This window comes from Octopus sinensis, linkage group LG4 (genome assembly GCF_006345805.1).
Source record: "Octopus sinensis linkage group LG4, ASM634580v1, whole genome shotgun sequence".
Lineage (NCBI taxonomy): Eukaryota > Metazoa > Mollusca > Cephalopoda > Octopoda > Octopodidae > Octopus > Octopus sinensis.
In genome coordinates this window covers 150357368-150372303 of record NC_043000.1, presented here as the reverse complement: position 1 = coordinate 150372303, position 14936 = coordinate 150357368, and the positions used below count along the sequence as shown (strand labels likewise).

The 14936-nt window shown below is 37.1% G+C and overlaps 1 protein-coding gene and 1 long non-coding RNA gene across 6 annotated transcripts in view; one reads left to right on the top strand and one right to left on the bottom strand.

Annotated features, from left to right (window-relative positions):
* The window catches only part of LOC118763159, a 51868-nt gene extending 50987 nt beyond the window's left edge, over positions 1-881 (bottom strand). Inside the window, exon 1 of the long non-coding RNA XR_004998919.1 lies at positions 779-881. This is a non-coding gene — a long non-coding RNA (uncharacterized LOC118763159). The remainder of the gene's footprint in view (positions 1-778) is intronic.
* LOC115211138 (myocyte-specific enhancer factor 2A) overlaps positions 1-14936 on the top strand; it is a 36774-nt gene that overhangs the window by 578 nt on the left and 21260 nt on the right. Inside the window, exons 1-3 of one of the 5 annotated variants that reach the window (XM_029780086.2) lie at positions 469-589; positions 1944-2156; positions 12571-12638. In XM_029780086.2, the coding sequence (XP_029635946.1) occupies positions 12585-12638 (54 nt within the window). In that variant the 5' untranslated portion in view covers positions 469-589; positions 1944-2156; positions 12571-12584. Of the gene's footprint in view, positions 1-468; positions 590-1033; positions 1119-1187; positions 1353-1943; positions 2157-12570; positions 12639-14936 lie in introns of those variants that run through there. The other 4 variants (XM_036502565.1, XM_029780088.2, XM_029780087.2 and 1 more) reach the window with 4 other exon arrangements.

Sequence of the window (14936 nt, the reverse complement as noted above, 5' to 3'; positions counted from 1 at the left end):
TTTCTTTATTACCCACAAGGGGCTAAACATAGAGGGGACAAACAAGGACAGACATAGGTATTAAGTCGATTACATCGACTCCAGTGCATAACTGGTACTTTAATTTATCGACCCCGAAAGGATGAAAGGCAAAGTCGACCTCGGCGGAATTTGAACTCAGAACGTAACGACAGACGAAATACCTATTTCTTTACTACCCACAAGGGGCTAAACACAGAGGGGACAGACATATGTATTAAGTCGATTACATCGACCCCAGTACGTAGCTGGTACTTATTTAATCGACCCCGAAAGGACGAAAGGCAAAGTCGACCTCGGGCGGAATACGAACTCAGAACGTAACGACAGCAGACGATATATAGCGCATAGCGCTAAGCATTTCGCCCCAGCCGCGCTAACGCTTCTGCCACAAGCTCGAGTCGTTTATTACAATTGTTGAGAGAGATCCACACCCTTCCGTTTCATATGACATGACTGAACGATTTATCTTCCCGTGTTTTCGTATGTAACTGCTAGACGGCAATTTACATGACGTCATTGAAAGTGGAATTCCGTGCTGGATGCAGTAGCTTGCCAGGAGTGGATGTCGGTAAATTGCGTGTTGAAATTAAATGATTTTTTGCTGATTCCTTATTAATTTGTCCTTTTTTTTTTTTTTTTTCGAAACCTCAACCTATTTTTCAAAGCATGTTTATTAGCTAATTGTTACCGAAAGTTTTTCTGTAATTTTAACATGTGTAGAAAACAAAATATCTCTGTATTATTTATTATGTCTTACCTCAAAGTTATTCCTTTTAGTGAGGGGAAAGTGAGGCGCGGAGTGATTGCCTTCCGCTGAATGAAGTTAGTCCCAACGCTTTCACTTAAATTTCGACTTTCTAAGGTATTACATGGATTCTAAAAATTTAATCCCTATACTTGATTGATCTTGTTTATTCGATACATTCACAATTCGAGTCGATTGTCGTAGGTAAAGTATACTATAAAAGTACACGAGTTGCCTTCTCACCACTAATTAACATATCGCTTTAGTGAAACTGGCTATAAATACCCAAGTCATTTCCATGCCTAAAATAGCACGACTTGTAGATTTCTCCACCTCAGCCAGATTTCAACTGGTTAGTAAAAATAGCATCAAAACCCACCGATATTTTTACTTCGCTTTTCTCTCTCGTATTGAAGAATGACTTAACTTGAAAATGTTGGTCGTTAGTAGTAAGCTTGTGTATACAAACACAGCCGGATTTGTTTGGTGTGTTTTCTGTTAGGAATGGCGTTATACAATTGGAAGAAGGAGTTGTTGGCAAGCGAATCTCATTGCTACCAACAACAGCATCTAACACGTTTTAACAGTAAAAATTCCTTCTTTGCTTCAATGTATCTTGATCACTGTCAAATTTTATATCGACTTGAAACTTCTATTGTCTAATGTTTAACCCATTATTGTATGTTTATTGCACGTTGGTCATCCGTCTCTTTGCTTATATATATATGTGTATATATACATCTAATCTATCTGTCTATATATATGTATATATATTTATTTATATTTATGTATAAATAACTATACATATATAAATGTATAAACATATATATGCACGCCTATGTAAATATATACACATTATATATATGTATATATATATATATATATATTACATATATATATTACATGTATATACACACATGATTTGATTATTGACACAAAATCAGGAAGAGTTATGTAAATGTCGATCTAAACGTAAAATTTCTACTATAGAGAAGAAGCAACATATGAAAATTACCATATTTGCTTTCAGTATTAATTAATATTCGATTTCCTCAAACCATATCTACTGTTCATATGTAATTGTATATATGTGTATATATATATATATATATAAACATATATATATGTATGTATTTATGTATATATATAATATATAAAATCTTAAATTCTATTACAGATCGTGGGTCAATTTTATTTCCACGTGATAGGTGTTGGTGTTTTGCTTGTCGAATCGGGCACTGTGGATAGTTGAAACGTAATATCGGCCAACATTTGGGATTTATATAAGAAAAAAAAGAGGCAAAAAAACCAAAACCCCCCCAACAAAAAACAGTTGCATATTCTCTACCTAAAATTGGTCGTCTCCTTTTTCCAGAAGCCGCAGTTTAAGGTAAGTTAATTAGTTTTATATTTAATTGTCTTTTATTTTTCAGATTAGGGGGTTAACTGGTTAATTAATCATTTAGAACCGTTTTCGTTTTTTCCCCCTGTCCTTTATTATATAGTTACAGTATGTTATATGACGTTACATTAAGGCGGTCTGTTTCTGACTTCCTCAATTGGCTACCAGAAGCTCACTTTCACATAGGCAGAATCCCATTTTTCCTTTTTAGTCCATCCTTACATATTTGGACTCTTCCTTAATCACGCACTCATGCACATTCACGCATAAACACGTAAAACTTTCTGAAAACTCAATTATATTTTTGTTTTTACCTCCTTCAACTTTTTTGTTTTTAATTTATTTATTTCATTATTTTTTTTTTTTTTTGTCAAAGTTTTTAATCTTTCCGTTTCACGCGATTTCCTGAGAGTAGTTTGATATATATTTACACATTTATATATATATATATATATATATATTTCAATTAACCAAATGGCAGCAAAACGAATAATAAAAAAAAATAAATAAAAATTGCATTTGTGGTGATGGTGGTGGTGGTAGTAGTTGTAGTGGTGAATATGATGTGTGTGTGTGAATAGAAAATTACGATACAGACATTGTCAATTTCACACTCTTGGTCCGTTTTCAAATACTTGAGTTGAACGGGATTTGCAAAACTGCTTTCGCCACTTGAAATATTTTAATTTCGTTGCTGTATGTATATTTCTGTACATTTTTCAAATTTTTAATAGATTTTCTTCAACTTAAATACGTTTTTCTTTCGTAAGTTAGAAAAATTCCTAAGAATATTTCTCTCTATCTGGAGAAATTATTATACCTAACTGTTGAAATTATTTTGTTCTTGATGGGACAAAATGTAAACATTTTTATTACTTTAGAAAAAAAAAAAGATTCTTCTGATAAAGTGTAGTCACTTTTATATATATATATATTTATATATTTATGGTTCCATTTCAAACTTATTGGTATTTTTTTTATTACTCCCATTTTTTTAAGATCCGTCTTACCTTTACCCCACACAGCTTTTATTTTTTTAAAGTATTATTCATATATTCCACAAATTTCACATCTATGTATAATTTGGCTTCACTGTATATATTTAATATTTACAAATATATTTCGTAGAATATTTCCTGAATCTACTACTAATCACTCACTCACCTTATAATTTGTGAATGCACGCGTGCTTCTAAAAGTGTTGGTTTGCGTTGACTGCTCCCTTCCCATCTGTTAATGAAACGAACAACCTAACTTAGGTGTGTTGCTATGTGTGAGTGCCTTAAAAAAATAACCGAAGTTTCACGCAGGATCTACCGATGAAGGGCACTGTCGCAACGTCAGGTTTTTTAATATTATTAATACTCTTTATTGTACGTCAGTATTACCCTACTTTTTGGAGCCAAGAGGCCTCTATGGTCACGATCTGCTAGGGGAAAAAAATCTCCTTCAAATCACAACCTAGTTTTGAAAAAATAGCCTTAGATGCACTGTGTCTGAAAAAGGGTGGTCATTGCGTAAAAAAAAAAATACCTTAGATCATAAGCTGTGCTCAATCAAAACTAACCTGGAAATAAACAAACTCACTTTCTTTTTCCCTCTAATGTATATTATTATTATTTTTGTTTTTTTCCACATTTTTCGTACACTTGAATAAGACTGATTCACGAAGCCCCTATCGCAGTTCTCCATTTGAACTATTTTATTGGCAATTCAGTACCTGAATTTATATGCCTATATGCAGCTCGTTAAAATCTTATTCGCTGTGTTCTTCAGTTAAATTGATCCATGAAATTAATTCTTCAAGAATATGTAAAGTTAGAGGAAAAGCTATAATTTTTGGGCGGAGGTAAACAATACACACCACCCGTCTTCGGCCTAACAAAAACCCTAACCTTAAACATCGGGTGTGTGTATTCTTTACCGTCGATAATTTTTGCACTTCCTTATCCATGTGTCAGCTTTGTGTATTTTACATGTAGTTTTTAATCCAGAAATTTTGTTTTCAATTACATATTTTTAAGTAATTGAATCATATGTTCATTTGCTAAATACGCATTGACTAAATAATAACATGCCCCAGCATGACCGCAGTTTAATGACCGAAACAAGCAAAATATGAAAGATAAATATTAATCAGTTATTGTTTAAATCCCTTATCAAGCAAAACTGTATTTGAAGGCAATTGTGGCCATCTCGTCTTCTTTTAATGTTCGAGGATTACTTCATCCTATGTGTCCTAAAGTGAAACTGAATTGAGAATGAACTACTGAATATAATTTTTTTTGTCACACACACGTCCATTAAATATCTGACGTTTTAAATCTGTATTTTAGAAATCATTTTAGTAACCCTGCTTTACCATGTAAAAGCTCTCGTACCATGAGAGAAATCCTCAAACTTGAAATTTTTTTCATTTCATGTATATTGCTCCATCCACCAATTTTCAGTTTTGTCCTAAGTGTTGCCCACCAGCATTTTAATATTTTTGTTGTATAACAATTTGAGTTGGATAGGCTGTTAAATCATAAGAATACTCATCTCTATCTTTCATTCTCCCATCTATGAAGCCCAGTTTACTAAGGCCTGTCATCATCCCTCTTCATATCTTCCTCGACAACAGAAAATTCACTGACTGCACTTTGCATTTTTTTCATCCAGCATTCTATTCATTTATGTTACCTGTTCTCTTTTGCATATATATATATATATATATATAATTCTGTTTAATGTCCAGCTCTATTCTCTCCTCACATGTTCTGTACCTTTTTATTTGGGTGGGTGCAACACATTCATTGGGTTATGTCCCCCTTATTTCTCTCTCAATACTTTTGTTTTGCTATCACATAACACTTCTTTAAATCACTTTGTGTAATGTGACTTGCTCATAGAGACTACAGAAATCTTTTGTTGCCAACAGGTAATAATTCTTTGAAGTTTTGGTCTGTCAGAAATTTCACTTAATCTTTTATGTAGTTTTTTGTTTGTATTGAGTTCCTACTGACTATTCTTATATATTTTAGATAAAGGAGTATTTTGGGTTATGATGAAATATTTGTAAATTTTGAGAGTCTCTTGAACTGTGTTTTCTTGTGGACATATTTACTGATAGGTGTATTATATTAAGTGTTAAATGGTTTTGTCAAATATATTTAACAGTGAGAAAACTCAAAATGATTTTCTTCTAATGCCAAGGAAGCTTCCTTGAAGTAATTGGGAGTTTGTTATCTTATGTTGTGTAATCAACAATAGAGTTGGGTATTCTGAAAGCATTCTATAACCTGAATAAGAACATGATTAAAAAGTCTAAAGGGGATCCTTCTCCAAGTAAAGGACAGACTACGATGCTTGTGTATGGAGTGAAATGTTGTATGGTAGGGATGTAAAGGCATTGAATTTTGAGGAAGTATGAAAGCTGATGGATGTCTGTTAGTGTGCCTGAGCACCAACAAAGCATGAATAATCTGAGAGAAAAATGGAATGTAAGAGAAATTGGGTATGGTTTGTAAGAGTGAATGCTGTACCAATATAAATGTGATGTTTGTGAAGGATGTCAATTGAAGAAGTGCCATATACAAGGAACATGATGGTCTGATCTCAAGATTCTGTATCTTACAAAGATGATAGCTAGGACCTGTGTTAACTGTTTAGTTAGTTAGTTAATTTTTTGGCTCAAAAAGCAAAAAGCAAGGCCATGTAGGGGGACATGGAGTTATGTACAGGGTGGTGTTCAAGTAAAGAGTTCAAGCCACTTGAGGTCAAGGGAGACTTTGAACCGAGCGGTCGTCGGCATCTTCACCATCTCGTCTGGCAGCTTATTCCACGTTTCCGCAACCCGGACGGAGAAAGCCCCTCTCCTTCGATTGAGATGAAATCGTCGCAGATAGAGCTTTTCGGAATGACTGTTCTACCAAAATTAATGCTTTTTAAAACGATATTGTAGGGTTGGTGTGAGAGACCAGATCTGGCCAGTTTGAACATAAAACAAGCAGAATACTTTTGGCCGGATATAGCCAGTTTAAATGCTAAGGGATTAAAGATCTATCCAAAATATGCAAGCATGGAAAATAATGATGAAGATGATAGACATAGCCAACTGTAGGTTATAAATTATCCCATCATTTGTTCAACAGCTATAAGTTTTAAGGTATAATGTAGTTAAAACAGAGGAAAAGGTCTTAGATTATATATATAAAGTAATATTTATCTCCTACTTAAAAGTATTTATCTCCATACTTGAAGGCGTATGGCTCAGTGGTTAGAGCGTCGAGCTTACGATCGTGAGGTTGTGAGCTCGAATCCCGGACCGGGCTGCGTGTTGTGTTCTTGAGCAAGACACTTTATTTCATGTTGCTCCAGTTCACTCGGCTGTAGAAATGAGTTGCGACGTCACGGGTGCCAAGCTGTATCGGCCCCTTTTGCCTTTCCCTTGGATAACACTGGTGGAGTGGAGAGGAAAGGCCAGTATGCATGGGCGACTGCTGGTCTGCCATAAACCACCTTGCCCAGACTTGTGACTAGGAGGGTAACTTTCTAGGTGCAATCCCATGGTCAGTGTCGTGACCGAAGGGGGTCCCGGACTTAAAAGTGGATGCTGTATTAGAACACAGAAAAATGCATTATTTACCAGGAGAGGTCCTCTCGATAAATAATGCCATATTCTGTGTTCTAACACGTCCACCTTAAGTAGGAGAAAAACATTGCCTTTTGGTGTTAATACTCTTTCTGTCATTATTAATTATATATATAATTGTGAAAGTGTTCATATTTTTGCTTGCCTTGTTTGCAATATTGTAAGTTCTCCATATTCATTTTATTGACCATTTATCTTTGTTACTAGTGTTAGTATTGAACTTGTTAGCTTGGTACCATCATTAGGTTTTGCATAAATGTAATAAGTGAGCTCAAACAAAATAATTTCTGTTATCATTAACTTAAAACTATTCTGTTTTAACATCTTTGAACACCATTCTTCAAAAGAAGTATTTTGTAGTTTTTCTTGCTATCACTTCGACCACTCTTTCTCTTGGAGTATTCCTGTATTTTATGACATTTCTTAAGTCTTCTATTTGCAATGTGGCATCACATGAGAATTGATCAATTGTAACTCATTTCGAGTCATTCGACATAAGAATTCCTATGGCTTAGGATTCACAAAAGGAGCTCCCTCACTAATTCAGCTTTGCTCTGATAGCAGTGGTCAGCCCATTTTGTCCTCTGCTCTTGAATGGTTGATGATATATTGGGGATATTTCCATAAAGCTCTTTCAATGAATTTTTAGTCTTATTTTCATTTGTGAATTATGAATTTCTATTTCCTTTCAAATGTTCCTAACGAGCTTCCTATATATGTTTGAGATTATTCATCTTCATTTTAATGGTTGCTTTTTTGTGCTTAATTCTCCATATGTTCTAATCTTAATATGTTTTTCCATGCTAAATTCTGCAGATGTTTCGGCTACTTAATGGGACCCAAAGATTTAGGATCTGATCTACCTTCTTGGACATCTGCATTCATTGGTATCTGATTTCTTAACTCATACTCCAACTTTATCCTGTTGTTATATTGCACATTTACTACCACATCAATATTTTCTCTCTCATAATAAAGTCTATCTTTTGTATAAAAATAGAGGCTCCAGGTTCAGTGCTTGACTCCCATATCTGTGTTAAGCTAATGTAAGATAGATCTCTTCTAGATGGGACAACAGTTCTTTTCCCCTCTGTTAACAGCTTTGTTCATATGCATCTATATACCCCCCCTTTTTTTTTTAATGGGTTCACTCATATGATTGTGGGGATGGTGGGTACTCTTCAACAGTTTAATACTTATTTAATCACTGTTTGTTGAATCTCTAAATTATGAAACTGAAAGGGGCATGTTGTAACCACTGGCATGGAATGGCATATGTCCTCTGCCACTTGTGTGTGTGTGTTTATGTGTGAGAGAGAGAGACAGACAGGCTTCTGCACAGTTATTGTCTGTAAAATTCCACCTACAAGGCACTGGTAAACTCAAGTCTACAGGAGAGGGGAAGGAGAAGCAGAAGAAAGTGAGAGATGTGGTGGTGGAAGATATGTAAATATGCACACATACATAAAGAAATTTAAAATCTAAAGATGTTGTGAACCAGATGAATCAAATATTTCTCAAGAGAAAAAATAATAATAAAGAACACTTATCTCCATGTCAGTGATTATTAGTACTTATTCTAGGGACTATGCTTTCAGAGCATCTTCTTCCACTGCTGATCTGGTCACCTAGGTAACAGAAACTATCTGCTATTTCTAATGATCCATTTGGGCATTTGATGAAATCTATTTCCTGTGCATTTGCTACACACAAAGTCTACCTTCTCCGTTTACCTTCCTGTGATGCAATGCATCTCTCATATGTTCACAGTTTGTACTGGGGTACACCATATGGAATTTCTACAAATACCTTTTCTGCATATTGCACAGAGCCATTTTCCCAAAGAGATTAGTGGTTTGTCTGTTTTACTCCTTACTAAAACTTAACTTTAAGCTATCCTTCTGCTGGGTTCAACTTTGAAAGACTCCTATGCATTTTCCACATTTAGTAACCATTCATAGAAGCATTTCTATGCCACCTCTTTCCAGAATGACCAAGTGCAAGTGTACCATCATCCATCCATACACATTTATTTCCTACAACATCATGATTTTCTCTGATACACTGTCTTGCAATCCAGAACACCTCATATCTCTGGTTCCTTTCTGCTTCTTTCCTTCCTAAATAAACCTGTCATCTGGCCACTATTCTGCTTGTCTGGTATAATTCTCCGCTACTCTTTTTCTTCCAAGCCTGCCTCTCTGCTTTCATGGCTCTGTCTACTTCACAGTTGCACCAATATTTCACCCTTGGTCTGGCTGGAATTTTGTACCAGCTACAGATTTGGTCTGTTACCCTTAGTAGGTTGTCCTGTAAAAACTTTCAGTTATTCATTGTTTATACATCTCTATCTCTTCCTCCTCCTCATCATCAGATGTTTCAGTTTGAATTTCTGTAAATGCTTGACTGTTCAATGAATCTTAAAGCCTCCTTACTTTCCTTTTTTACACTGGTTTGTATCCTTGGATCCTTCTAGTTTTAAGTCTGAAATCTCTAACCTATGTTGAATTGTACAGTCTTCATCAAGGAAGGACTTTGCATTCACAGTACCTGCATATCTTAGTTTCCGGTGAGGATGTAGTCAATTTGGCTTGTGTGCTCTTTTGTGCTTCTCTGAAAAATTGCTCAGCTTTGTGTGGTAGTTGAGGTTATTACTATTGTCAGTGTAAAATTATATGAAATGAAAGTATATATTGGGTCATCCTATAAATAATGCAGTTTTTTTTACATTTCTTTTATTTTTCAAAATTAAGATAAACAAAGTTCTTTTTTTAATCTAAAATATGCTCTCCTTCATTTTCTACAATGCTCTTCCATCTATCTGGTAGACTTGCAAGGACCCTCTTCCAAAATTCACTTGTCTCTAATGAAAAATACTCCTCCGCTACTGATTTGACCTCATGTACAGAATTCATATTTTTACCACCCCAGCGCCGCCCTGACTGGCTTCCGCGCCGGTGGCACATAAAAAGCACCATCCGACCATGGCCGTTGCCAGCTTCGTCAGGTCCCTGTGCCGGTGGCACGTAAAAAGCACCATCCGATCGTGGCCGTTTGCCAGCCTCGTCTGGCACGTAAAAAGCACCCACTACACTTACGGAGTGGTTGGCGTTAGGAAGGGCATCCAGCCATAGAAACACTGCCAGATCAGACTGGGTCTGGTGCAGCCTCCTGGCTTCCCAGACCCCAGTTGAACCGTCCAACCCATGCTAGCATGGAAGGCGGACGTTAAATGATGATGAAATGATTTTTAAGACTGCAGAATAAATGTTAATCAGATGGAGAAATGTCTGGCGACTATGGTGGGTGGGGCATTATTTCCTATTTGAACTGCTCCAGCCTTTGGAATGTCACCCTCGCTGTATGTGGCTGAGCATTGTCCTGATGGAAGAACATCTTTCATCTTGAAACCAAAGATGGTCGTTTTTCTTTTAACGCCAACTTGACTGGTTGAATGACCAAATCCAAGTTTCTCTGATAGTTCCTCATTGTGCTCTATAGATCTTCCAGGGTGTGGCTCATCTGGGCTGTAGTTTTTGGCTCAGAATTTCTGGAACCACCATTGACATTGGCTTATGTTTATTGTTTGATCCCAACATATACTGTATTAATATTCCTCGCACTTTCTGTTGCGTTGTTGCCTTAATTGAACTCATAAAGCAAAATATGCCGAATGTGCTCCTTTGTCGCTTCCATTATAGCTCTGAAAAACTGTTAATATCGAATTGCACTAAGAATAAGTACAAGGTAAAATTACTACCTGCTTTTATAGCAAGTTGATGCAAGTAGTTTCTCATGTCCCCCTCCGACTTTTAGTTCATGCAATTGAATAAACTACATTACTTATGGGATGACCCTATATATATATATATATATATATTGGCACGTACAAAGCACCATCTGTCCGTGGCCATTTGCCAGCTCCGTCTGGCACCTGTGCCGGTGGCACGTAAAAAGCACCCACTACACTCATGGAGTGGTTGGCATTAGGAAGGGCATCCAGCCGTAGAAACACTGCCAGATCAGACTGGGCCTGATGCAGCCTTCTGGCTTCACAGACCCCAGTTGAACTGTCCAACCCATGCTAGCATGGAAAGCGGACGCTAAATGATGATGATGATATCATCATCATTGTTGTTTAATCTCTGCTTTCCATGCTGGCATCAGTTGGACAGTTTGACTGATAACTACCAAGCTGGGAAGCTAGATCAGGCTCCAATCTGATTTGGCAAGGTTTCTACAACTGGATGCCCTTCCTAACACCTACCACTCTGAGAGTGTAGTGGGTGCTTTTACATTTCACTAGCATAGGACCCAGTCAGGCGACACTGGCATCAGCCATGACTACAATATCACATGGTTTGCCGTGTCTTCTTAAGCACAGCATATCTCCAGAAATCTTGGTTGCTTGTCATTGCCTCTGTGAGACCCAACATTTGGCAGTTGTGCTTCACCACCTCATCCCATGTCTTCCTGGGTCTACCTCTTCCACAGGTTCCCTCCACTGTTAGGGTGTGATACTTATTTACACAGCTGTCCTCATATCTATATCAATCTATCATATATATATATATATATATATATATATATATATATATATATCATGTGACCGACCAGACCGTCAGGTATTGTTACACATCGCTGGTCACAATGCGTTCGCATTGTTTTAGCCTTCGAATGACGCCACGCCGCTGGCTAAGCAAGCAGGCCAACAGAAGGAAGAATGGTGAAAGAGTACAGCAGGGATCACCACCCTCGTGGAGCCTTGTGGAGCTTTTAGGTGTTTTCGCTCAATAAACACTCACAAACGCCCGGTCTGGGAATTGAAACCGCGATCCTACGACCGCGAGTCCACTGCCCTAATCACTGGGCCATTGCGCCTCCATATATATATATATATATATATATATATATATATATATATGAGGCAAGTGAAAATCAAATCAAATCAAATCAAATCAAAATAGATGAACATCAATGGAATTTGTATCTTTGTGGTACCAGTGCCGGTGGCACACAAGAAAACCATCCGAACGTGGGCGTAGCCAGTACCGCATCGACTGGCCTCCGTGCTGTGGGCACGTAAGAAACACCATCCGATCGTGGCCGTTCGTCAGCCTCGTCTGGCACCTGTGTCGGTGGCACATAAAATCACCCACTACACTCTCGGAGTGGTTGGCGTTAGGAAGGGCATCCAGCTGTAGAAACACTGCCAGATCTGACTGGCCTGGTGCAGCCTTCGGGCTCCCCAGACCCCAGTTGAACCGTCCAACCCATGCTAGCATGGAAAACGTTAAATGATGATGATATCTATATATATATATATATATATATATATATGCATGCACACACACACACACACACATAGGCAGTGGTAAATGTGCTTATGTTTTACATATTTCTCATTAATAAATTCCTTTACTTTACAAAGCATTATTGGAATAGCCAAGTTAAAGTTTCTGTTCTTTAACAAGTCAAATCGACATGATTTGTTATTTCTAATACTTCTTAGTTTGGCTTCATACATAACCTTACAAAAAAATGATATATCAAAAAAATAATAATAAAGGCAGCAAGCTGGAGAAAACGCTCAAAAGCCATTTCTTCTGGTTCTTTACATTCTGAGTTCAAACGTTGCTGAGCTTCACTTTGCCTTTTCATTTTTTCATGACATGTTCCCTCCCCACAAATTTCAGGCCCTGTGCCTCCAGTAGAAAGAATATATTAAAGAAACACATGTTTTATCAATTGTCTACTTCTCTCTTACAGATCATATTTGCATAATGGGTAGGAAAAAGATTCAGATAACTCGCATAAATGATGAACGGAACAGACAAGTAAGTGACATATTCAGATATTTAAATTCTAATTTTTTTTGCTTGAAAATGAAAATGTTAATTAAAATTCCTACATTTATATTGAAAACAGTGTTTACATCATGTTCATTAAATTCATTACAGTTGGTTATTTTTACTTTAGCAAAACGAAAAAAAATTCTGTTTTTGGCTTTTTATTGTTTTTAATTGTTTAACCCTTTAGTGTTCGCATTATTCTGCCAAAATTAATCCTTTTTTATCAATATTACCTTGAACTAATCAGGGATTATCTTGGAGCTATGAAATTTTGATGAGGTAGCTGTTAATTTTTAAAACGATATTGTAGGGCTGGTGTGAGAGACCAGATCTGGCCAGTTTGAACATAAAACAGGCAGAATACTTTTGGCTGGATATGGCCGGTTTAAATGCTAAAGGGTTAATATCTGGTATCCTCTTATTTTCATGTTAAGTTTCTTATATTCAAGAATTTTTGAGCAGGAAGGGAGTTGGAAAAGATTAAGTAGTTTAGGGACAATCTGTTTTATCAAACAAAATGGAATATTGTTTGATTATAGTACTTCGTAAAGCATGGAGGAAGCTGAAATGAGTAAATTAAATCCATGTATTTGATCCATGATTAACATCTATGATAGTTTTATATTTCAAGTTGACTTGTATCTTTGATAGATCAAGTCTACTTTATCTTAAATCAGCAACACTCTTGGAACTTTTTGTTAAAATGTCTGATATCGATGCTGTAGAAAGTTTTTACCTCTAGCTATGTCAGAATAACATTGCTGTATCATAAAACTGTGTCTCACAATTGTAACTTTTGGTTTTTAGCTATAGTGTGATTGTTTTAGTGTTTTGCTCTAAAAATTTTAGTCTGGATTGGAGATACAATACGTTAGCTATGGAGGAGAGAGAGAGAGAGAAAGAGAAATATAGCTTTAGTAAATAAGTTCCTTAAAAAATACTTAAAATTGTAAAGTATTAATGTGTTGGCATCATTGACATTAATATTAATGTACAAAACAGATGGTTAATGAATAAAATAGAATTGGTTGCAAAGACATGTTGGGGCAAGTGAAATCGGAATCGAAATTGAACCAATCCTATGACTGGCACCCGGCAGATGCCAGGACCCCTGGACTGGAGATACATAAAAAGCACTATCCGAATTGTGGCCGATGCCAGTGCCGCCTTGACTGGCTTCCGTGCAGGTGGCACGTAAAATGCACCAATCCGACCGTGGCCGATGCCAGCCTCGCCTGGCTCCAGTGCAGGTGGCACGTAAAAAGCACCCACTACACTCACGGAGTGGTTGGCATTAGGAAGGGCATCCAGCTGTAGAAACATTGCCAGATAAGTCCGGATCCTGGTGCAGCCTTCTGGCTTCCCAGACCCCGGTCGAGCCGTCCAACCCATGCTAGCATGGAAAACGGACGTTAAACGATGATGATGATGATGGTAGAGATAGTTACCTAGAAACTAATGTATAACTAGATTAACTATATTACTAAAACAAACCCTCATTATATCTAAAGAAGTTGTTTAATCCAGTGGCATGTTAAAATCAATTAATATTGAAAATGTCAGTAAGTTTTCATTGAAATTCATGATTATAATATATTTCTATTTATCTATCTTCTGCCTATTATTCTTGGGAGGATCATCAGGGTAGGACCTCAGGTACCTCAGCCATAGGATCCTATCAAAAGCAACCATTATTAAACTTTCATGCTAGGTTCCCGAGCATATCCAACTGAGACTATACACTCTTTACTCTTTTACTTGTTTCAGTCATTTGACTGTGGCCATGCTGGAGCACTGCCTTTAATCGAGCAACTCGACCCCGGGTCTTATTCTTTTGTAAGCCCAGTGCTTATTCTATCGGTCTCTTTTTTGCCGAACCGCTAAGTGACGGGGACGTAAACACACCAGCATCGGTTGTCAAGCGATGTTGGGAGGGCAAACACACACACACACACATATATATATACATATATACGACGGGCTTCTTTCAGTTTCCGTCTACCAAATCCACTCACAAGGCTTTGGTCGGCCCGAGGCTATAGTAGAAGACACTTGCCCAAGGTGCCACGCAGTGGGACTGAACCCGGAACCATGTGGTTGGTAAACAAGCTACTCACCACACGGCCACTCCATCTCATCCTTGGTCTTCTTCTGTCTCCTGCTTGTTGGCTTCAGCTTGGATCCATCTTGGCTAGTCTTGTGACATTCTGACCACATGTCTGTAGTACTAGTGCTGTGTGATCTCAATGTGGAGAAATAGTGGCTTGACCTGGAGAAATTCCC